General features: G+C 45.4%; 1 protein-coding gene across 1 annotated transcript in view; it reads left to right on the top strand.

Moving 5' to 3' along the window:
* The window catches only part of LOC140364356 (dual specificity calcium/calmodulin-dependent 3',5'-cyclic nucleotide phosphodiesterase 1C-like), a 44,990-nt gene extending 33,343 nt beyond the window's left edge, over window positions 1–11,647 (top strand). Inside the window, exons 13-15 of the mRNA XM_072450450.1 lie at window positions 1,131–1,251; window positions 8,438–8,610; window positions 11,574–11,647. Of these exons, the coding sequence (XP_072306551.1) occupies window positions 1,131–1,251; window positions 8,438–8,610; window positions 11,574–11,647 (368 nt within the window). The remainder of the gene's footprint in view (window positions 1–1,130; window positions 1,252–8,437; window positions 8,611–11,573) is intronic.
* Window positions 11,648–25,910: the final 14,263 nt, after the last annotated feature.

Genomic DNA, 25,910 nt, shown 5'->3' with positions numbered 1-25,910 from the left:
CACTTATGAACCTCTGTGGAAGAAGAAGATAGTACGGCACAGAGGCCCTGATCATGGCAGGACAGGAGCAGGCCCTGAACACCAGATCAATAGAGGCCCAGATCTACCACACCAGACAAGACCCAAGGTGTAGGCTGTGCAAAGGGCCCTGAGACCATCCCACACATAACTGCAGGTGCAGATGCTGCAGGGACAGCACACATGGAGCTCCATCACCAGGAGCTGACATAGTGTCCAGAAACATCTGTGCAGAGTACGAGCTGGAGACCCCAAGGACAAAGTGGGAAACACCTCCAAAGGTGGTGGAGAACAACCGAGCCAAGGTCCTCTGGGACTTCCAGATACAGACAGACAGAACCAACCGGACATAGTGGTGATCTCAAGGGTCAGAGGAAAGCCGTTGTGGTGGACATTGCAGTGCATCATGGGATGGAAACATCCGGAAAAAGGAACATGAGAAACTAGAGAAATAACAAGGCCTCAGAGAGGAGCTGGAGAAGGCGTGGAACGTGAAGGTATCGCTGGTGCTGTAGTGACCGGAGCACTTGGGGCAGTGACCCCCAAACTGGAGGAATGACCCCCAAACGGGAGGAATGACCCCCAAACTGGAGGAATGACCCCCAAACGGGAGGAATGACCCCCAAACTGGAGGAATGACCCCCAAACGGGAGGAATGACCCCCAAACTGGAGGAATGACCCCCAAACTGGAGGAATGACCCCCAAACTGGAGGAATGACCCCCAAACGGGAGGAATGACCCCCAAACTGGAGGAATGACCCCCAAACTGGAGGAATGACCCCCAAACGGGAGGAATGACCCCCAAACTGGAGGAATGGCTTGAGCAGATCCAGGAAAAACATCAGACATCTTGGTCCAGAAAAGTGCAGGAACAGCAAAGATACTGAAGAACCTTTAAGCTCCCAGGGGCCTCTGGAGGAGGACCCGAGCTTGAAGGGGGATAAATAGAGACCACCCGCGGAGGGTGGTCTCTATATGTATATATATATATATATATATATATATATATATATATATATATATATATATATATATATATGTATAATTAGTGATTATTAAAGGTAAATGAAGTCTTCTTCTGCAGAGTGAGATGAGGCTGTGTGTTGTGCAGGTTTCATTGACTTCATCGTGGAGCCAACCTTCACCGTGCTCACAGATATGATCAAGAAGATTGTCAGTCCTCTGATGGAGGAGACCTGCCGCTCTAGGGCCAGCGGCCTGCGCCACACCAGGTATTGCTCATTGCAGCTCTGTTTTTGAACAATACTATATACTTTATTGTTCCCTTGGGAAAGTTTTCTGTGGAAAGTGTATTTTCTTGTGCTGTAGTGCCTTCAGTTAAAAACCACACTGTACAAATCACAGTCACAGCAAAACACAATTAATAAGGCACTGCTTCAGTTCCTTGGCTGGTTCAGGAGCCTTATAGATGTAGGCAAATAGTTTTTGTAGCATTTTGAGTCTGCACTGGGGGAGCCAATAACGCCTCTCTAAGGGCAAAAGGCCATACTCTTAGTGGAGGACATGGGAAGGGTCAGACATTGTCTGAGACACGCTCAGAGGACAGAGAGCTCACAGATCGGGGTTGTCTCATTGTTTATCTGGTGCAAGAGTTTGGTCTCAGCTGCACAGAAAGGTTCCTGTACCGGCTGCAATGGTGTATCTGACCAGGCTCTCCAGCACTGCCTGGTCAAACTGAAACAGCAGCTTGAGCTGACCTGATCAATCACTGTGTCATGGACGATAACTGGGCTATGGTCACCAACAGATTTTGGATCTAAGAACATCTCTTATGACTTTAATGTTTTACTTTCATACATTCTTGTAATTTGCTGTGCTGTAATATAGGGATGAAACTTCTGGCGTTATTTATATTTGCTGATAATGTTCCTGAATTAATGTAATTCTTTCATGGCACGAACAGTAATACTGAGTTTTCATCACCCAAAACTAAAACACACATAAAAGAGTTCATGTAAAATCTAATCAAATCAAATCAATTTATTTTTGTAAGGCCCAAAATCACAACAACAGTCGCCTCTGAGGGCCGATAATGGTGTTCTACAGCACCTAAAGCATTAAAGTGTGTGATTTTGGTCTTATGTCAGCGGAGATGCAATCATAGGTTAATTAAATGTGGTTTAATAAGCAAAGCAAGCAAGGCCCAAGTACATAACAACTTTGCACGACCAAGTAGCCTGGTTGATTTTCAAAAGCAGACTTAAGTACTATTTATTAACATTTATGTCATTATAACCAAAATTCCAGCAGTAATTTATGATAAACTGACTTTTTTCACAGATACTCACAATTATGAAACTGGACAAAGTAGAAATATAAGCTGTGCTGCCTGTTTGCAGAACCAATAGAATGCAGAAAAAAAACAAAACCTCCGTGATTCGGTTCTGGACTCATAAAAAATCTACCACTCACATACCATATCCTTTTCATTCTAGAATCTAGACCAGTGGTCCCCAAACTACGGACCGCAGGCCACATGCGGCCCGCTAAGCTTGTCCATGTTATATTAAAAATTAAAAAAAAATAAAAAAAGAATGCCCTAGGCTTTATTAGACAGTAGATGGAATGAGATAGAAAGGAAGGGGAATGATGAGAGAGAAAGGAGGACATGCAGCAAATGTCTGAGTCGAGATTCAAACTCACGCTTCAAATTCGCGCTGGAAAAGACGTAAACACTGACATCGCTGTCAATGGCCCGGAGCATCAGCGACGCACACGTCTTCCCCGCGGCACAAGTTGAAGCCGCGCAATGAGTTTAAAGACGCGAGAGACCGAACATTCGGGAAGATCGCTGGCTTAATTGAACCGTTTGAAGCCGCCGCGTGCGTCGCCGCTTGTGCCGCTTGTGCCGCTCCGTGAGTTAGTTTGATGCTTGTTAAAGGAGCGGGTTGTGCTTTGGTTTGGGTGTAAATATTGTAACTTCTCGCTCAGGTCAGTAATGCTGGTTTAGTACTCACAAGTTGTCACTTTATTTCTTGAACAGAGTTGGTTACTGTTGGCCGTAACCATGGTGATGGAACAGGAACATCAAAAATCACCTGGTCTCCTGAGCCGCTCTTAGCTCCGCCCCAGAGACCACACACACTAGAGACTAGAGTCACTACAATATGAATAAAATAACTGTTATGTTGTGGTGTAGCATTTATTTAGGTGGGTTAATGTACAATATACATAGTTATACATCGAAGTAAATACTAAGTCAAAGTAATATTGTTTAATTGCTGGATTCATTAACTGGAGCTTATATTTTGTAATAGTATTTGTATTCTACAGTTGTTAAATATGGTCTTGTGTTTAATGCTGTTAATATGATGTATTGTGTGTAGTGTCAAATATTTTCATATTCTATTTTTCATACTGCTAAGTTGATTGATTTATAGTGGTTCTAGTTGTTATGCTAGTTTTTGAAAGTTTTTACATGACTTTGATGCCAATGGATCTGCAAAATTAAAGAGTGTAAATGTATCTAAAGCATTAAACTTCAGGTGTGGGAACAGCCCAGTCAAACCAGTAACACACTTACAAACATAGTATCAGCAGAAACAGCTGCTCCAATACCAATACTCAACATGCTCTTGTTCCTCTAGTAAAACACATGCATGTGTGTTAGCTCTTAGCTCGTAGCTTGTGATTTGTAAGTTGTAACTTCTGTTAATAAACAGTGAATAAACCAGATAAATTGAGTTTATTTCACTGCAGTTAAGTCCTTGTTCAAGTGTCTTCAACTTAATTTAGCCAAGTCGCTTGTGTTACGCTGTTATAACATTATGTAAATATGGCCTGGTTCAGGTCCGGACTCATTAGGTCCGGACTTGAACCTGAACCTCTGGATTAGAATCCGGACTTGAACCTGAACGTGGGTTTAGGTCTGCATCCCTAATAGGTACTGTATGTATGTAGTATATATATAATACCTTGGGCTTTCGTGTGCGTGTGCGTGTGTGTGTGCGTGCATGTGCGCGTGTGTGTGTGTGTCAGTTAAATTAAAGTGACTCTCTTCCACTTTTATTTTGAAGAGAATCATCAACTCTCAATATTTTTCCATTTAGCTTCATATTCTGGGTCAAACCAGCAACACTCGGATTTGAGCTGAAACAAAGTCATTTTTCAAACCTCCTTTTCCCATTGATCGTTGTAGAGTTTTGAACTGGATACGTGGCTTGTTGCCGTTGGGGGTGGAGTCTGATCACTATACTCGAGTATGCCGTGAGATCTTTTTTAGATCATTTTTGTTCAAAGTTGTGAATACAGTACTTTTCGGCTTATACAGCGCTCCTGAATAAAAGCTGCGCACACAACATTTACGTTTACATGGTTTAGCTTAGCTTAGCTCCGTCCGGCTCCGGCTCCTAGCCTAGCTCCTAAAGCTAAAAAAAAATAGCGCCAGCTAAGTTGGGTCCAGCAGACCTGGGTTAGAAGACTATATATCATGTTAGCATGCAGCAGGGACTCTTGTGAGTACTTACGCCAGGCACTTTCTATTCTCCATTTCGTCCTATAGCGTCTGATATAGTCCATTTCGTCTTCGTGATATGTCCAGCTCCCGGCTCCACCTCCTCTGCATAGTAAGTAGCCATGTGCTTACAGCCCATTGGTTGAAAACATATCAACACTGAGCAGCTGCAGTTCAGCGAGCGGAGCACGGAAACTATCCAACTTTAACAGCTTAATGAATACTTTTAAGACAACCAGTACTGTTATCTGAAACACGGAGTGGCTCCTTCCTGACTTCAACTTGCACATTCTGCAAAAAACCAAAACTCACTCATTTAGAAAAACTTCAAAGCTCTGTTGCTTTGTTCCGTCTGCGTTTCACGGCGGCGGGTCACATATTTCCCACTAATCCAATCTCCCACATGTGGCCTTCCAATGAGTGGATGCAACTGGACACAGAGTTTATGAACTAAAGTAGACAGATAACTTGGAACGTCTGATGTCAAAAACACTTCAATCACATCTGAATCATCAGTCAGCACCTCGGCTTCTCCTGGTGTTCTGGTCACCTGAAGAGTCACAGAAGTGGTGGAACTTTCATCGTTTACTTCTTATGGAATATCTGGGGCAAAGAAGAAGTTCTTGCCTTTGTACTGGAGGTCTCCTTTAACCCTGTAGGTCTCCTTTAACCCTGGAGGTCTCCTTTAACCCTGGAGGTCTCCTTTAACCCTGGAGGTCTCCTTTAACCCTGTAGGTCTCCTTTAACCCCGGAGGTCTCCTTTAACCCCGGAGGTCTCCTTTAACCCTGTAGGTCTCCTTTAACCCTGGAGGTCTCCTTTAACCCTGGAGGTCTCCTTTAACCCTGTAGGTCTCCTTTAACCCTGTAGGTCTCCTTTAACCCCGGAGGTCTCCTTTAACCCTGGAGGTCTCCTTTAACCCTGTAGGTCTCCTTTAACCCTGTAGGTCTCCTTTAACCCTGGAGGTCTCCTTTAACCCTGTAGGTCTCCTTTAACCCTGGAGGTCTCCTTTAACCCTGCAGGTCTCCTTTAACCCTGTAGGTCTCCTTTAACCCTGTAGGTCTCCTTTAACCCTGTAGGTCTCCTTTAACCCCGGAGGTCTCCTTTAACCCTGTAGGTCTCCTTTAACCCTGGAGGTCTCCTTTAACCCTGCAGGTCTCCTTTAACCCTGTAGGTCTCCTTTAACCCCGGAGGTCTCCTTTAACCCCGGAGGTCTCCTTTAACCCTGTAGGTCTCCTTTAACCCCGGAGGTCTCCTTTAACCCTGGAGGTCTCCTTTAACCCTGGAGGTCTCCTTTAACCCCGGAGGTCTCCTTTAACCCTGTAGGTCTCCTTTAACCCTGTAGGTCTCCTTTAACCCCGGAGGTCTCCTTTAACCCTGGAGGTCTCCTTTAACCCTGTAGGTCTCCTTTAACCCTGTAGGTCTCCTTTAACCCTGGAGGTCTCCTTTAACCCTGTAGGTCTCCTTTAACCCTGGAGGTCTCCTTTAACCCTGCAGGTCTCCTTTAACCCTGTAGGTCTCCTTTAACCCTGTAGGTCTCCTTTAACCCTGTAGGTCTCCTTTAACCCCGGAGGTCTCCTTTAACCCTGTAGGTCTCCTTTAACCCTGGAGGTCTCCTTTAACCCTGCAGGTCTCCTTTAACCCTGTAGGTCTCCTTTAACCTTGTAGGTCTCCTTTAACCCTGGAGGTCTCCTTTAACCCTGTAGGTCTCCTTTAACCCTGGAGGTCTCTTTTAACCCTGGAGGTCTCCTTTAACCCCGGAGGTCTCCTTTAACCCTGGAGGTCTCCTTTAACCCTGGAGGTCTCCTTTAACCCTGGAGGTCTCCTTTAACCCTGTAGGTCTCCTTTAACCCTGGAGGTCTCCTTTAACCCTGTAGGTCTCCTTTAACCCTGGAGGTCTCCTTTAACCCTGGAGGTCTCCTTTAACCCTGTAGGTCTCCTTTAACCCTGGAGGTCTCCTTTAACCCTGTAGGTCTCCTTTAACCCTGGAGGTCTCCTTTAACCCTGTAGGTCTCCTTTAACCCCGGAGGTCTCCTTTAACCCTGGAGGTCTCCTTTAACCCTGGAGGTCTCCTTTAACCCTGTAGGTCTCCTTTAACCCTGGAGGTCTCCTTTAACCCTGTAGGTCTCCTTTAACCCTGGAGGTCTCCTTTAACATGGAGGTCTCCTTTAACCCTGGAGGTCTCCTTTAACCCTGGAGGTCTCCTTTAACCCTGTAGGTCTCCTTTAACCCTGGAGGTCTCCTTTAACCCTGGAGGTCTCCTTTAACCCTGTAGGTCTCCTTTAACCCTGGAGGTCTCCTTTAACCCTGTAGGTCTCCTTTAACCCTGGAGGTCTCCTTTAACCCTGTAGGTCTCCTTTAACCCCGGAGGTCTCTTTTAACCCCGGAGGTCTCCTTTAACCCTGGAGGTCTCCTTTAACCCTGGAGGTCTCCTTTAACCCTGGAGGTCTCCTTTAACCCTGGAGGTCTCCTTTAACCCTGGAGGTCTCCTTTAACCCTGTAGGTCTCCTTTAACCCTGGAGGTCTCCTTTAACCCTGTAGGTCTCCTTTAACCCTGGAGGTCTCCTTTAACCCTGGAGGTCTCCTTTAACCCTGTAGGTCTCCTTTAACCCTGGAGGTCTCCTTTAACCCTGTAGGTCTCCTTTAACCCTGGAGGTCTCCTTTAACCCTGTAGGTCTCCTTTAACCCCGGAGGTCTCCTTTAACCCTGGAGGTCTCCTTTAACCCTGGAGGTCTCCTTTAACCCTGTAGGTCTCCTTTAACCCTGGAGGTCTCCTTTAACCCTGTAGGTCTCCTTTAACCCCGGAGGTCTCTTTTAACCCCGGAGGTCTCCTTTAACCCTGGAGGTCTCCTTTAACCCTGGAGGTCTCCTTTAACATGGAGGTCTCAATTAACCTTCGCAGACTTCATGACACGTTCCTTCACACGATCGTTAAGAAACCTCATTATCGGACCTTGTGGTTTATCAGAAGCTGGTCTTGGTTTGCTCGGGCGATGTGCTTTTTCAGTTGTGATGTCCTGAGCCTACAAGGAGCTCTGGATCATCTTCTCCTAAAAACCTTCAGTATCATCTCCCTCCAAAACCCCAGTCTGAGAGTGTCTACGTGATTTGGGCAGCAACTCATTTTATTCAGGATGGATGGGAAAGAGAGGATCACTTTGTTCTGGCGGATGAAGAATTGGAAAGTATTTGTACATCTCACTGGAGAACCACAAAATTGTTTTTCTACTTCTCTTGGAAAAATGTGTCATGTTTTTGCCCATTATTCACAGCAAAATGCTGCTGTTGGCAAAACTGTGGCCGCCAGGTGGCAAACCACTGTCATGTGTTTTAGGTCCTGTTGCTCAGAAGTTTTTGGATTGAGATCAGTAAAACATTACAGGCAATTTATGACATCTCCATCCCACTGGCTTACGGGACTATCTATTTGGGCTTCAGGACTCCTGCCATGGACACAACCAGCAGCTCTCTCTGGGGCATTCTCTTGGTGGCAGCAAAAAAGGCCCTCACAAAGAGAGGACAACGCTAATTGGATCGACAATCATTGATTGGACAAACACTATCATCCCACTGGATTTTAGAACATGTACTTGGGCCTCAGAACCCCTGCCATGGACACAATGGACAGTTATAGAGGATCTAATGGAGTCTTCTCCTGGCGGTGGTGAAAAAGACCTGTACAAAACATGGGTTCAATCATTGACTGGACTAATATTATTGGACTGGACATTCAGAAAATGGAACAAAATCACATCCGGACCTTGGACAATTTTGATGGACTGTGGGCAAAATGGGACTGTTGTTGTTGTTTAGGTTTACATTTAGTTTATTGTTTTGTTGGATGTCTAGACTTCAGTTCGTCTGCAAATGTCACGCTTCATCAAGCCAACTAGACTTTGAGGATGGACGTGACATTGAATGACATGTGTTTTGTGTTTGGTGTGAGTCTGAACAGTGTGAGTGGCAGCGACGTGAAGAGCCTCCGCGGCACGGCATCTGAAGGCTCCGCCCCTCTGGCCCCCGTGGACTTCAGGAGCTTCCACATCGTCTGGAACCAGGAGATCCAGCACAACCGTGACACATGGAAAAACCAGGCCACAGGTACTCCCGCCTCCACAGGTACTCCCTATACACACCCAGAACAGGCCTCCACAGGTACTCCCTATACACACCCAGAACAGGCCTCCACAGGTACTCCCTATACACACCCAGAACAGGCCTCCACAGGTACTCCCTATACACACCCAGAACAAGCCTTCACAGGTACTCCCTATACACACCCAGAACAGGCCTTCACAGGTACTCCCTATACACACCCAGAACAGGCCTTCACAGGTACTCCCTATACACACCCAGAACAAGCCTTCACAGGTACTCCCTATACACACCCAGAACAGGCCTCCACAGGTACTCCCTATACACACCCAGAACAGGCCTCCACAGGTACTCCCTATACACACCCAGAACAGGCCTCCACAGGTACTCCCTATACACACCCAGAACAGGCCTCCACAGGTACTCCCTATACACACCCAGAACAGGCCTTCACAGGTACTCCCTATACACACCCAGAACAGACCTTAACAGGTACTCCCTATACAAACCCAGAACAGGCCTTCACAGGTACTCCCTATACACTCTCAGAACAGGCCTCCACAGGTACTCCCTATACACACCCAGAACAGGCCTTCACAGGTACTCCCTATACACACCCAGAACAGGCCTCCACAGGTACTCCCTATACACACCCAGAACAGGCCTCCACAGGTACTCCCTATACACACCCAGAACAGGCCTCCACAGGTACTCCCTATACACACCCAGAACAAGCCTTCACAGGTACTCCCTATACACACCCAGAACAGGCCTTCACAGGTACTCCCTATACACACCCAGAACAGGCCTTCACAGGTACTCCCTATACACACCCAGAACAAGCCTTCACAGGTACTCCCTATACACACCCAGAACAGGCCTCCACAGGTACTCCCTATACACACCCAGAACAGGCCTCCACAGGTACTCCCTATACACACCCAGAACAGGCCTCCACAGGTACTCCCTATACACACCCAGAACAGGCCTCCACAGGTACTCCCTATACACACCCAGAACAGGCCTTCACAGGTACTCCCTATACACACCCAGAACAGACCTTAACAGGTACTCCCTATACAAACCCAGAACAGGCCTTCACAGGTACTCCCTATACACTCTCAGAACAGGCCTCCACAGGTACTCCCTATACACACCCAGAACAGGCCTTCACAGGTACTCCCTATACACACCCAGAACAGGCCTCCACAGGTACTCCCTATACACACCCAGAACAGGCCTCCACAGGTACTCCCTATACACACCCAGAACAGGCCTCCACAGGTACTCCCTATACACACCCAGAACAAGCCTTCACAGGTACTCCCTATACACACCCAGAACAGGCCTTCACAGGTACTCCCTATACACACCCAGAACAGGCCTTCACAGGTACTCCCTATACACACCCAGAACAAGCCTTCACAGGTACTCCCTATACACACCCAGAACAGGCCTCCACAGGTACTCCCTATACACACCCAGAACAGGCCTCCACAGGTACTCCCTATACACACCCAGAACAGGCCTCCACAGGTACTCCCTATACACACCCAGAACAGGCCTCCACAGGTACTCCCTATACACACCCAGAACAGGCCTTCACAGGTACTCCCTATACACACCCAGAACAGACCTTAACAGGTACTCCCTATACAAACCCAGAACAGGCCTTCACAGGTACTCCCTATACACTCTCAGAACAGGCCTCCACAGGTACTCCCTATACACACCCAGAACAGGCCTTCACAGGTACTCCCTATACACACCCAGAACAGGCCTTCACAGGTACTCCCTATACACACCCAGAACAGACCTTCACAGGTACTCCCTATACAAACCCAGAACAGGCCTTCACAGGTACTCCCTATACACTCTCAGAACAGACCTCCACAGGTACTCCCTATACACACCCAGAACAGGCCTCCACAGGTACTCCCTATACACACCCAGAACAGGCCTCCACAGGTACTCCCTATACACACACAGAACAGGCCTCCACAGGTACTCCCTATACACACTTAGAACAGGCCTCCACAGGTACTCCCTATACACTCTCAGAACAGGCCTCCACAGGTACTCCCTATACACACCCAGAACAGGCCTTCACAGGTACTCCCTATACACACCCAGAACAGACCTTCACGGGTACTCTCGGTAAGTTTTTAGAGTCCTCTCGCTGCAGCAGATGACAGGGCAGGACGAGGCGACATGGGACACTGCTTTAACCTTGTGAGGCGTGATGCGAGAGACATCACTGGTTCTCAAACGGTGGGTGTGGTTCAACAAATGAGCCACAGAGAGTAGACTATTGGCTCATAAATGAGCCACAGAGAGTAGGCTATAGGCCAGACCTGGGCATTTGTGGCCCTCGGCCTGTTTTAATTTGGTCCCCTTCAAGATTTTAGTTTCTATTCTTTAACTGTCTTAGCTATGTAACCTATGTCTGCACTTGAGTCCTTAATAGAGGTTACATCAAATAATCGAATTAATAGCCTATATTTTACAAAAAAGTGCTTATGTGTGCTATGCTGTGCTGTAGAGCTTGTATGGCTCCTCTGCAACCAGATGATGGCCATGATTTATGTCCCTTGTGTTAGGGAGGAGACCACCTTCAAAGTGGTTTAACCGTTCTTCCCTCTAGTGAGTAAATGAAGGCGCTTCATTCCTGCTTGGCTGATACTAGAGCATTGTCCAAGAAAATGTCTGATGGACGGCTCCTTGCTGCAATGCAATTTGGTCTGGGTCACATGCCGGTCATGGAACCGGCAGTGGCTTCTCTTATTGTGACTCCGGACGAGACTCTGCAACCTAATGCTAGGTGCCTACTACGGATGAATTGCTGTGCAGGGCATACAATGCTGGGACATGCATGCATCGGATTGGGAATTCTCTTCTCTGAGTTAAGCTGTAGATGTTGAAACGCCTACACAGGATTTAGCTGATACTTCCCTTCAGGCTCCACACTGACTCAGGTGCGTTGGCAGGTGTGGTTGGCGCATTCACCTTTTATGGAGACTGGCAGGCGGACCTTGAGAGGATTGCCTGTTTTCCCGGGTGAGCTTTTTAAGGTTGCTGCACAGGAAGTTCTCCAACGTACGGTCCAAGCTTCTCAAACTAGACAACTGGTGGGCCTCCATTGGCGGGCCCCTCCCCAAGTCGTGCCCTCTTCACAGTCTAACCGACAACCCCCCAGGCCTTCAATTCAATTCAATTAAATTTATTTTTGTAACCCCCAAAATCACAACAACAGTTGCCTCTGAGGGCGACAGTGAAAAATGGATTAAACAATGTCCGTGGGGACGAGGGACGATGTTCCAGGGTCCCCTGTCCTTAGACCCTCCTTCTCGGCCAGGATAAACGAGGAGGAGAACAAGTTCTTCAGGAGGAGAACCAGTTCGTCAGGAGGAGAACCAGATCTTCCAGGCAGATGAAGGACCGTCCATATGGGGTAGAGATAGATAGATAGATAGAGAAGAGGAGCATCTGGGTCCACAGGTCATCAATGGGTCTATCCCACTCCCTCTGGGAAGTAAGAAAAAGAAAAGGCAATGAACAGATTGCAAGTGGAATTAAATATTAAATATTGTTTGATAGAATAAGTAGTCAGAAGAAGAGGATAGAGCTCAAGCTGCCATACTTCCTCCCAGTACAGTTACTCCTAGGGCAGCGGAGCTGAAACTGTAGCTTTATATTTCTGTTCCTAACTAGTCTGACCATAAGTCATTTCAAAGAGGAACGTTTTAAGCCTGGACTTAAATGAAGAGACTGTGTCGGCCTCTTTAACATGGACAGGAGCTGATTCTATAACACAGGAGCTCTACCTCCTACTGTGCTTTTAGAGACTCTTGGGACCACCAGAAGGCTCTACCTCATACTGTGCTTTTAGAGACTCTTGGGACCACCAGAAGGCTCTACCTCCTACTGTGCTTTTAGAGACTCTTGGGACCACCAGAAGGCTCTACCTCCTACTGTGCTTTTAGAGACTCTTGGGACCACCAGAAGGCCAGCATTTTGAAAGTTAAGAGCTCTGTTCGGATGATATGGTTCTATAGCATCTTTGAGGTAGGATGGGGCCATGTCATTTATGGCTTTGGAGGTCAGGAGTAGTGTCACGGGCCCCAAGCTTCGAGGCAGCTGTAGCAGGAATTGTGCTATCTTAAAATATAGTGAAAAGCAAAAGCAATGACAAACCGTTGCTTCATGTCCAGATCGCGTTTTTAATTGTTCTCAAACAATAATAATACAGTGTACAATTAAAGTGCATGTGTCCACAAATAGATTGCCACATTATATACTTTCCCTGCTAAAGTAACACATTTTCTATTCACTCACATTTCAAATAAAACCCAAATACCACTGTTTTAGTTCAATAATAGCAACCAGCTTATAGCATGGACATTAAACACAAAAACTGTACTCTCTTAACTGTCAAAGGTTAATCTACATTACTACAAAAAATACAGATATCCAATGTAAATTGTCTCATAAATACATGAACAAATGCTTGAACACTTTTTTTTCCAAAAATAAAATACTAATCATATAAATGCTTATAAAGCTGAATCAAAACCTTAACACCGGAGCTCCCGAAACATCGCAATGTTTCGGCTATGAAATCCCGCGTGATTACGGCCGCGTGTAACTTCATGGCTAATCTGAAAGCTAAACTTGCAAATACAAGCCGAAAAGTACCAGTAAACATCGAAACAGTACCAACTACTGATGAAACATTAAGTAATGACCTTATGGTGTAATGTGTTGGCGATTTTCACCGTGTGATGACCTGAAAATGTAGTAAAAAGCAAAAGCAATGACGAACCGAAGCGTTGCCTTTCATGTCCAGATCGTGTTTGACAGAAAACAGGAAGTTCCACCGTCAAAACTAACCTGGTGCAACACCTTCCGCACAAAGGTTCCGCCTTACTTCTACAATTTACAAAAAATCAGGAAAGTACTTAGTAATGACACATAATATGTCAAGTTAATGTCTTAGTATTACAAAACCAAAATAACATATATATTTAATTACTGTACAATACAAGATTACAAAATAATAATGTAACTAAAAACAATGTGGTGACATAGTTTAGGTGCACCATAGTAGGATTTTAAGGAGCCAGTGAAGGGACTTGAGCACCGGCGTAATGTGCTCTCTTCTTTTAGATCCTGTTAGTAATGTCACTTGCTGCTGCATTTTGAATCAGTTGAAAGCTTTTTATAGAGCTTTTACGACCCGAGTTACATTAGTCCAATCTAGACATTACATTAGATCCATAGATAGTGCCCTTTTAAGTTAGATGCTGCGTTAAAAAAAAAAAATAATCAAAGTGCTTCACAAATCAGGAAAAAAAATGCATTAAAATCACAAAGACATGACAAAAATCTCAAAACAATTTAAGACATGAAAGCGTAAAAGCATAGAAGTGTGCAAAGAAAATCCTTTCAGTCATATGTACAGCTAAACAAAAACTAGCCTAGATTTGAACATTGGATCATAGTGTTTTGAATGTTCTGGACACCATTGTCCCTATGAAGGCTAAAATTGTAAAAACAAAAAAAATAAGCAGAAGGGGCTATGGAGAAATTAGTCGATCAGATCACAGAAAAGGGAGTGCTTCTGGGCAAGTTGAAGCTCCAGGTTCAAAAAGAGATTTACAGAGACAAGTTGTACATGTACAACCTCCAGCTCAGCTGCCATTAGAACTCATTTCCATATCTAAGTGTAATGAGTTTGCATTATTCTTTAATAACAAAGTTCAGAATTCACGCTATAATATCCACACAGCAAAAAATAACCCTAAAACAACCTAGACACTAGAGCTTTGCACCTGTAACTGACAAAACTGTCCATGAGATCATCACCAGTCTGAGTTCATCTACAGCTGCCTCCATGTGTTACCCACCAGATTTCTAAAGTCTGTGCTGAACAGTTTGTTAGCACCATTCACTCACATAGTTAACATGTCGCTTCAATCTGGAACATTCCCAATGTCTTTGAAAACTGCAGTCATAAAGCCTCTCCTAAAGAAGAGCAGGGGTCAGGGGGAGGGGGGAGTGGTCATAAAGCCTCTCCTAAAGAAGAGCAGTCTTGATGCTGCAGTACTGAGTCATGACCGGTCCATCTCTAATCTGCCATTTTGGGGCAAAGTCCTTGAAAAGGTTGTTTACAACAGTCACAGATTTCCTCTTAATAAACAACTCATTTGATGTTTTTCAGTCAGGTTTTAGACCTCATCACACTGAGACTGCTGTTGTCATGGTGACTGAGACTGCTCTTGTCAAGATGACTGAGACTGCTGTTGTCATGGTGACTGAGACTGCTGTTGTCAAGGTGACAAATGACATCCTCCTGAACACTGACACGGGCAAAGCCTCAGTCTTAATTCTGTTAGATCTGATGCTGCTTTTGACACTGTCGATCACGGGATCCTCTTACAGAGACTGGAGGACTGGGTGGGCATAACTGGCCCCGCCCTAAACTGGTTAAGGTCCTATCTGGAAGACAGGAAGCACTTTGTGTCTCAGACCACATGACCCTGACCTGTGGAGTGCCCCAAGGGTCAATCCTGGGACCCCTTCGGTTCAACCTCTACATGCTGCCGTTAGGTCAGTTGGCGAAAGGCGAAAATGTGTCCTATCACAATTATGTAGACAACACTCAGATCTATGTTTCTAGGTGAATATGGACCAGTGGATTGAACAGATCAGTGTGTGGAGCAGAACAACTTTCTCCAGCTGAACTCAGACAAGACTGAAATCATCGTCTTTGTCACAGAAACAAAGACAAAGTGTCAGCGTCACCTCCAGAGTCTCGCTCTAAAACCTACAAACCAAGTTATAAATCTGGGGGTAATAATGGACTCAGACTTGAACTTTAACACATCAAATAAATAACATCAGCAGCTTTTTACCATCTAAAAAACATTGGTAAAATCAAAACCAGATTTGGAGAGACTTATCCATGCGTTTGTCTCCAGTAGATTAGACTGTAACGGCCGCTCACTGGTCTCTCCAAACGAACTGTAAAACAGCTGCAGTACATCCAGAACGCTGCTGCTCGGGTCCTGACTAGAACCAGGAAGTATGATCACATTAGTCCTGTTCTCAGGTCTCTGCACTGCCCCCTGTGGCTCAGAGAAGAGACTTTAAAGCAGCTCTGCTTGTGTACAAGTCTCTCCATGGCCTAGCACCAAAGTACATCTTGGACATGTTAGTGCCATATGAACCATCTCGGACTCTGAGGACCTCAGGGACCGGCCTCCTGCTGGTGCCAGAGTCAGGAATAAACATGCACCGCCCTCCTGCTGGTGCCAGAGTCAGGACTAAACATGGATCGGCCTCCTGCTGGTGCCAGAGTCAGGACTAAACATGGACCGGCCTCCTGCTGGTGCCAGAGTCAGGACTAAACATGGACCAGCCTCCTGCTGGTGCCAGAGTCAGGACTAAACATGGACCGGCCTCCTGCTGGTGCCAGAGTCAGGACTAAACATGGACCGGCCTCCTGCTGGTGCCAGAGTCAGGACTAAACATGGACCGGCCTCCTGCTGGTGCCAGAGTCAGGACTAAACATGGAGCGGCCTCCTGCTGGTGCCAGAGTCAGGTCTAAACATGGACCTTGAAAGGGGCATCCCTGACGGGTGCCCCCTTCAAGTAAAATGGGGCGGGACCTTTCTTGATTAGTGACCACTGAAGCCGATGGATTTAAATATGCCAACTTCACCCAGGAAACAAAGGAGTCACCCAGGCCAAACCTCTCCGGTACTTTAAAGAAATATCCCCACTCCACAGGCTCTAAAGCCTTTTCAGCAACTAAATTTAAAATCGCCTGTTTTGAACGTGTAGCAAACTTATAATATGTGACATTAAGCACTCTTCTCGTATTGAAAAAAAAGAGTACCTGTAATATTTGCATTATATAATGTGGGAGGGAGTGTTTTTGCCTCACTGGAATGAGATAGCATTTTTAGCATAAGTGGGGACACCAAGCTATCTGGGCCAGGTGCCTTTCCACTAGATAATGATTTTATTGAGTCCTTTATGTCGTTTATAGTTATTGGTTGATTCAAAGCATCACGTGAGGCCTCATCCAATTAAGGAATAGGGACACTGTTGTAGAGTGTGGGACCCAGCAGGAAGAAATGTCAACAAAAAAACAGGTTATTGGACCGGCCTCCTGCTGGTGCCAGAGTCAGGACTAAACATGGACTGGCCTCCTGCTGGTGCCAGAGTCAGGACTAAACATGGAGCGGCCTCCTGCTGGTGCCAGAGTCAGGACTAAACATGGACCGGCCTCCTGCTGGTGCCTGAGTCAGGACTAAACATGGACCGGACTCCTGCTGGTGCCAGAGTCAGGACTAAACATGGACCGGCCTCCTGCTGGTGCCTGAGTCAGGACTAAACATGGACCGGCCTCCTGCTGGTGCCAGAGTCAGGACTAAACATGGACCGGCCTCCTGCTGGTGCCAGAGTCAGGACTAAACATGGACCGGCCTCCTGCTGGTGCCAGAGTCAGGACTAAACATGGACCGGCCTCCTGCTGGTGCCAGAGTCAGGACTAAACATGGACCGGCCTCCTGCTGGTGCCAGAGTCAGGACTAAACATGGACCGGCCTCCTGCTGGTGCCAGAGTCAGGACTAAACATGGACCGGCCTCCTGCTGGTGCCAGAGTCAGGACTAAACATGGACCGGCCTCCTGCTGGTGCCAGAGTCAGGACTAAACATGGAGCGGCCTCCTGCTGGTGCCTGAGTCAGGACTAAACATGGACCGGCCTCCTGCTGGTGCCTGAGTCAGGACTAAACATGGACCGGCCTCCTGCTGGTGCCTGAGTCAGGACTAAACATGGACCGGACATGTTAGTGCCATATGAACCATCTCAATATTTGGTTCAATATTTAATAAAAAAAAAAAACAGTTATTTGAAAATAAATTACGGCTCTTCTCTTAGCCTTCAATGCGAGTCCGCCAGCCTGCTATGCTGGGGATCCAAGCTTTATGTAACAGGCTGAACCAATCAGGCTCTGCAAAGGACTGCCACCACAACGCAGGTGGGCTTCATCAGCTCACCTGAAACAAAGTCAACATACAATTAATGCCAAGAAAACCTAAACATTTCAGAAGGAGAGGAATGACCACCTTCCTCTCCATTCAAACACAAACACCCATAAACATAATAAATAATAAACAAACTACAGGATGACATTACTTCATGACAGACACCATCAAGCCAGGAGTCCACATCCCCTTTTGCCTTTGTTTTATAAAACTCTCTGTTGAAATCTTCAAAACACTCATTTCTGTTTTTTGGAAGGGCGTGGATGTCCCCAGTCCTGGATTAATCCTGCGTATTGCCCTGCTGTTCTGTTAACCTCAGAGTTGACGAGCTAAAAGTGTATGTGGTTTGTCACTTAACTCGAAATGAAGAAGACGAAGCCGAGACATTTGATCACTCACTTGCTTTGTTATGATTGAGAATTTCTTGTGATGTTTGGCTGTTGTTATTCTGTCGGAAAAGCTCTTCCAACTGAGGCAGTTTATCATCAATTTCTCTCAGGCGTAAATTCCTCAACTTTTTTTGTGATGCTCCATATGATATAACATGTCCCCTCATAACCGCCTTGAGTCTCCCACAAAACAGAGTCTGAAGTATGAGTGTATGAGTGAACGTGTAAGAGTGAACGTGTAAGAGTGAACGTGTATGAGTGAACGTGTAAGAGTGAAGGTGTATGAGTGAACGTGTATGAGTGAACGTGTAAGAGTGAACGTGTAAGAGTGAACGTGTATGAGTGAACGTGTAAGAGTGAACGTGTATGAGTGAACGTGTAAGAGTGAACGTGTAAGAGTGAACGTGTAAGAGTGAACGTGTAAGAGTGAACGTGTATGAGTGAACGTGTAAGAGTGAACGTGTAAGAGTGAACGTGTATGAGTGAACGTGTATGAGTGAACGTGTATGAGTGAACGTGTAAGAGTGAACGTGTAAGAGTGAACGTGTATGAGTGAACGTGTATGAGTGAACGTGTAAGAGTGAACGTGTATGAGTGAACGTGTATGAGTGAACGTGTAAGAGTGAACGTGTAAGAGTGAACGTGTATGAGTGAACGTGTAAGAGTGAAGGTGTATGAGTGAACGTGTAAGAGTGAACGTGTATGAGTGAACGTGTATGAGTTAACGTGTAAGAGTGAACGTGTATGAGTGAACGTGTAAGAGTGAACGTGTATGAGTGAACGTGTAAGAGTGAACGTGTATGAGTGAACGTGTAAGAGTGAACGTGTATGAGTGAACGTGTAAGAGTGAACGTGTATGAGTGAACGTGTAAGAGTGAACGTGTATGAGTGAACGTGTATGAGTGAACGTGTAAGAGTGAACGTGTATGAGTGAACGTGTATGAGTGAACGTGTAAGAGTGAACGTGTATGAGTTAACGTGTAAGAGTGAACGTGTAAGAGTGAACGTGTATGAGTGAACGTGTAAGAGTGAACGTGTATGAGTGAACGTGTAAGAGTGAACGTGTATGAGTGAACGTGTAAGAGTGAACGTGTATGAGTGAACGTGTAAGAGTGAACGTGTATGAGTGAACGTGTATGAGTGAACGTGTAAGAGTGAACGTGTATGAGTGAACGTGTAAGAGTGAACGTGTATGAGTGAACGTGTATGAGTGAACGTGTAAGAGTGAACGTGTATGAGTGAACGTGTAAGAGTGAACGTGTATGAGTGAACGTGTAAGAGTGAACGTGTATGAGTGAACGTGTAAGAGTGAACGTGTATGAGTGAGGTAGAATGAGCTGTATAGATGTGTACATTTTATCACTGATTTATTTATAATAATGGAAATGTGTTTTAATGCCTTTTATATCTGTGGGGGATTTAGAAAAGCCCAACCAGGGACGGGAGTTGAAAATATGTGTACACGTTGTCCTTTGTACATCAAAGGAGATTTTTCAATTGCCAGTCGTTTGATATGCATATCCAATAATGGTGAATCTTCACCAGAACACGGGGCCTGTTAGCTACATTAGCCTGTTGGCTGCCAAGCCTGTGCACACTGTCCACCTTCAGGGGTTTCCCAAAATGTTTTCTGCTCAGGCAACAAATTCGACACAAAGTGAATCGGTCGCCCTGCTTCCACGTTTTCAAACAAATAAACTAATAAGCTTTATGTTTTGGCGTCTGGAGCGAGCTTTGAGGTCAATAGTTTTATTGCGCAAGGCCTTGTTAGCACCCTCCAGTAGCCTGACCTGTTGCTCCAGATTAGACAGCCTACCATCATGGTCACTGCTCGTATTCTCCACCACGGAAAGACGCGACTCGTGCTCAGCCAATGTGGCTTGATTAGTTTTCATGGAGGTGTTTAAAGAGTTGACCCTGACATCCATTTTCTGGCTCATTTGGCCGATGGCAGCAAGATCAGTCGAGGGGCTAGCAACAAGCTCAGCTACCATGTCGCTCTACTGCGGTTCTTCCTTGACTTCATCCGTTGACTTCAACTCCCGAGCAACCCCCCTGACTCTTACACACTGTAACCCCCTGTTCCCCCCGTCCATCCCTGGCGGGGGGAACAGCCCTGCACTAGGATCAGGTCTGACTTACTGCTGGAAATGCGACCACAGCTCCAACTCCAGTCATACAGGGAGCCATGGGCAAAATGCCCCAAACCCCAAGATTCCCCCAACAGGATGTCACAAGGGACATGGTCACTCTGACTCAATGTCCACAGTTTCCCCTTGGATCTGAAAACAACTCTTCCGTAGATGTTAGTTGAAGACCCTGCTGACAGAGGGCTCTGCAAGACCCTCACTATTGGGCCAAGTCTATCTGGCTTTCTTCACCGCCAGCAGCTCCAGTTCACAACCAGGTGGAGCAGCTCTGCTTACTTAGACATACAGCCAAAGGAAGGATGACATGATCAACAACCTCTGGCCTAAAGGTGCTACATGCAACGATGTACATCCTTGTGCTGGAACATGGTGTCCGTTATGGACAAAACAAGTCCTCTGCACTGCTGTTCACCTGATAGGCTGACTCAACAGTGAGAGACATGGTGCAGGGACCTGAAGTATTTGCTGAGACAGAGCTTTGTTTAATTACTCACCTCAGGAAAGCTGGAAAGGGGGTCAGACCGTCAAGTGGTTGTCCATTCTGTTGGGGCCTGAACAGCTGAGAAGTGTTAATAGAGGTCAAAGGGCAGACAAATGAAGGGGGCTGTCTTTTGTGAAAGGGTTTGTTCTATCATATATAAGCTTGTGTTAAACTAGATTCATGGAGTCTCCAGATTTGGCATCAGAGGCAAGTTAACTCTAAGTGATGATGCTGCTTTGTGTACATCCTTTTAAAATATAGAAGCTTGCGTCCATGAGTTCTTCTGCTACCCAAACACCTTGACCATCACCCAGAGAAACCACAGACACTCTCGTTCACAGGGGTGTATTCAAACACTGAGTTGTGGGGCTATAAGCCCACACAAGCCTGAGAAGTGAATCGTCGATTCTCTTTACAAGAGTTGGGTTCCAGAGCTCAAACTGTGCATGGAGGTGTGCAACTATATTGTATCTATCCTGTACCACTCAATCTCCTGCACCAGCTTGGGTGCCTTCCCTCCCACACTCACCGCATCTAGCGGCTGTGATGAGGTTGTCCGGCCACCTGGCACTCACATACGAACTCAATCCTAGGCATGAATCCAGGGTGGGGTCCCTGCTGCGCCATACTGGGCGATTGCACGATCCTCAATATTTTACTCATTGTACTTCAGATTGCATTGAAATATTGTTCTTGTCCTCAGATGTGGAAGAGAAGTCTAGGAAGAAGACCAAAGTGGACCCTGAGATTCTTGAGCATAGACTGCTGAAGGACAGTCCTCAGGAGACAGAGGACACTGTGATGAGACCAGAAGAGACTGTGGAAAAGTCCGTGGCCCTGTCGCCAGTTCAGAGACGGAAAATGTCAACTGACACGTCACATGACAGATCACATGACAGCCAACCAGAGAAACCCCCTCTAGTATCCATTGGTGAGTACCAGATCAGACCTTGGTTTATTTATTTATTAGTTTATTTGAAGTGGGACCATGCACATTAATGAACATTTCTGTACGTTTCCATCTGTTATCACAGGCCTGCTGTAAAATGCCAGCAGTTTACAAAACAGGGTTCGGGTACTATTTTATGCACTCACGAAAGAAGTGGCCCCTGTTTCTGCGCGTTCTGCGCTCTTTATTAATACAAAATATTGGGGACGGCTGAGGCAGGGCTGTGCTTGGTCCCCCCTTTATTTGCTTTGTACTTGCACCATGGGCCCAATATATTGTATTGGACAGTCAGAAACAATCCATGGTTACAATTGATGGGATGTAACTTCACCTCTTGCGCAGATTTTATTTTACATTTTTTTACCTTATTTTAGAATGGATGGGAAAAAGGACTTTGCGTTCTGGACACTGGATTTGACATAATTGAGATTTTTCTGCTTCTTCCGCTGTTGTGAGGCTTTGACCAATTAGCGCAAAGTATTCTTTTTAACGTCGCGACAGCTTTCAGCTTTTTCACAGGGTAATTCTGCAAAATGTAATTATTAAAGACGCAATCAGCTTGACGACAAAAACTGATATTTGTGATGTGTTTAATCAGCGAATCAGAGAATAGAGCTGATGATCAAGTATTTTCCCGTAGGCCCTTTACACAGCATGAAGTATTAAATATGTTTCTCTCTATAGATCCACAAAAGCCCACTGAAGCCGACACACTCAAACCTACGTTACTTTTGTTAACAGCCCCACTAATAGTAAATGGTTTAACTCAATTCACAATGACTATGGAAAACTGCTTTTGTTCTCTCTTTGCACAAAGGAGGCCACAATTTCCGTCCAATCTCAAAACGATCCTGCTGAGCAAAACTCTTGGAGAAGCTCATAAGTAACCAGGAGCGTGCTTTTTTGATCAAATATTAAATTCAATTTTAAATAAAGTCTGGATTTAGACCAGGACATGAACTATCACAGCTGCTGCCAAAGTTATAAAGGATATTTCTGTTGCACTGGACAATCATGAAGAATGTGCTGCTGTTTCTGTTGATCTGTCAAAGGCCTTTGATTCTCTTGAATCACTGGATTCTCTTGAATCACTGGATTCTCTTGAATCACTGGATTCTCTTGAATCACTGGATTCTCTTGGATCACTGGATTCTCTTGAATCACTGGATTCTCTTGAATCACTGGATTCTCTTGAATCACTGGATTCTCTTGGATCACTGGATTCTCTTGAATCACTGGATTCTCTTGGATCACTGGATTCTCTTGAATCACTGGATTCTCTTGGATCACTGGATTCTCTTGGATCACTGGATTCTCTTGAATCACTGGATTCTCTTGGATCACTGGATTCTCTTGGATAATGTTCTTGGGTTTGATACAAATTCTAAAAAATGGTTTATAGTTTACGTCACAAATAGAGCTCAAGCTGTTTCTGCTGATGCTTTCAGTCTGAATTTTCTCACCTTAAAGGTGTTCCTCAAGACTCAGTCCTTGGACCACTGTTATTTACAATTTATATAAACTCAATTGGGCCTAATCTAAAACACAGTAGCATCCACTTGTATACAAAAAAAGAGGATTTTCACTCCATCCAACAAAACTGTGTTCATTTAAAATGATTAATGAATTAAAATAATACAAAATGTATGCTGTTCTCCAAAAGACACTCAACATAAATATATCTATTCTTACGCTTGATGGTAATATGATTGAACAAGTACTCTATTACAAATACTCGGGCATCTGGATCGATGATAAACTCTCAACAAACACATACAAGAGCTGACATCATCTATATATAGATACATATAGATAATAAATACATAAATGACATCATCATCTTAAAGCCAGATGTCATTCATTTTAGAAATAAAAGTTAATCCAGGCGACATTTCTCTCAGTTCTAGATGATGGTGATATTATATATGTGCATTCTACAGGTTCAGCTCTAAGGTTCAGCTCTAAGGTTCAGCTCTGAGGTTCAGCTCTAAGGTTCAGCTCTGAGGTTCAGCTCTAAGGTTCAGCTCTAAGGTTCAGCTCTAAGGTTCAGCTCTAAGGTTCAGCTCTGAGGTTCAGCTCTAAGGTTCAGCTCTAAGGTTCAGCTCTAAGGTTCAGCTCTAAGGTTCAGCTCTGAGGTTCAGCTCTAAGGTTCAGCTCTGAGGTTCAGCTCTAAGGTTCAGCTCTAAGGTTCAGCTCTAAGGTTCGGCTCTAAGGTTCAGCTCTAAGGTTCAGCTCTAAGGTTCAGCTCTAAGGTTCAGCTCTAAGGCTCTAAGGTTCAGCTCTAAGGTTCAGCTCTTAGGTTCAGCTCTAAGGCTCTAAGGTTCAGCTCTAAGGTTCAGCTCTGAGGTTCAGCTCTAAGGTTCAGCTCTAAGGTTCAGCTCTAAGGTTCAGCTCTAAGGTTCAGCTCTAAGGTTCAGCTCTAAGGTTCAGCTCTGAGGTTCAGCTCTAAGGTTCAGCTCTAAGGTTCGGCTCTAAGGTTCAGCTCTGAGGTTCAGCTCTAAGGTTCAGCTCTAAGGTTCAGCTCTAAGGTTCAGCTCTAAGGTTCAGCTCTAAGGTTCAGCTCTAAGGTTCAGCTCTGAGGTTCAGCTCTAAGGTTCAGCTCTAAGGTTCAGCTCTAAGGTTCGGCTCTAAGGTTCAGCTCTAAGGTTCAGCTCTAAGGCTCTAAGGTTCAGCTCTAAGGTTCAGCTCTGAGGTTCAGCTCTAAGGTTCAGCTCTAAGGTTCAGCTCTAAGGTTCAGCTCTAAGGTTCAGCTCTAAGGTTCAGCTCTGAGGTTCAGCTCTAAGGTTCAGCTCTGAGGTTCAGCTCTAAGGTTCAGCTCTAAGGTTCAGCTCTAAGGTTCGGCTCTAAGGTTCAGCTCTAAGGTTCAGCTCTAAGGTTCAGCTCTAAGGTTCAGCTCTAAGGCTCTAAGGTTCAGCTCTAAGGTTCAGCTCTAAGGTTCAGCTCTAAGGCTCTAAGGTTCAGCTCTAAGGTTCAGCTCTAAGGTTCAGCTCTAAGGTTCAGCTCTAAGGCTCTAAGGTTCAGCTCTAAGGTTGAGCTCTAAGGTTCAGCTCTAAGGTTCAGCTCTAAGGTTCAGCTCTAAGGCTCTAAGGTTCAGCTCTAAGGTTCAGCTCTAAGGTTCAGCTCTAAGGTTCAGCTCTAAGGCTTTAAGGTTCAGCTCTAAGGTTGAGCTCTAAGGTTCAGCTCTAAGGTTCAGCTCTAAGGTTCAGCTCTAAGGCTCTAAGGTTCAGCTCTAAGGTTCAGCTCTAAGGTTCAGCTCTAAGGTTCAGCTCTAAGGCTCTAAGGTTCAGCTCTAAGGTTGAGCTCTAAGGTTCAGCTCTAAGGCTCAGCTCTAAGGTTCATTACAGGAGAAGGATACAGAACTCATCACTGTGAATTATACTCCAAAGTATTGTAACGTCTCTCTCAAGTTAATAATCAATGCCAGTTTAGTGTTCACAAGTTAACACTTTATTTATCGAGTCGGTTACTGTCGGCCATAACCACGCTGATAGAACAGACTAAAACCTTGTCTCCACATTTCGCTCTTAGCTCCGCGCCAGAGACCACACACCAAAACGGTTGTCCTGTTATATATACACTGCTGTAATATAAATGTGTGCTCTTACACTGAAAGTGCCTACACCGGAAGTTCTGTTCAATAAACGGCTGTGTTCGTGTTCGATCCAGCCAAAGTCACTGATGTTATATCTTGTTTTTCCTCCACGAAATGTGCGTGTTGTCACGGTGTTCCCGTCCATAGTGAAGAAATACACTCCTCAATGTCAGGAAAAATATTTAATGACAGAGATGAAGAAGCCCTGCAGCAATACAACCATGGCAGTGTAAGCTAAAGCTGGTAAATTCTACATAACACAATTATCTTTAACACAGATAATAACAATAGAGAATGTGAAACGAGGTCTGAGTTAAATACAAAATGGCCGCCCGCCTCCCTGAGCCTAGCCTCTAGTGGCCTCTAGTGGCTGGTGGTAGACTCTGCATCCCCCCAGTCCTTAAACATAAAAGCATAATTGGTTGACGGACTCAGGCCCGTATCCAACGGCCAGTCTCAGGTTCAAACTGCTTATTTGCATGCTCCAATCGATTGTGAAGTGAACATGGAGCAACCAGAAGGATTTGAAGATGCAGGTCAGACACAGGTGAAAAGTTAGCTTGCAAACTTAACAAATCTTTATATGGTTTGAAACAATCTGGGAGAAACTGGAACAAGATGTTGCACGATCATCTATATGAAACAGGTTTTGTACAAAATCCTGTAGATCATTGTGTTTACAACAGTCAAACAGAAAATGAGAGAGT

Source organism: Eucyclogobius newberryi, unplaced genomic scaffold (genome assembly GCF_026437365.1).
Source record: "Eucyclogobius newberryi isolate DKJ021-1_F unplaced genomic scaffold, fEucNew1.0.hap1 SCAF_18, whole genome shotgun sequence".
Taxonomy (NCBI): Eukaryota; Metazoa; Chordata; class Actinopteri; order Gobiiformes; family Gobiidae; genus Eucyclogobius; species Eucyclogobius newberryi.
The sequence above is the reverse complement of the archived record's forward strand: the minus strand, read 5'-3'. Positions and strand labels throughout refer to the sequence as shown.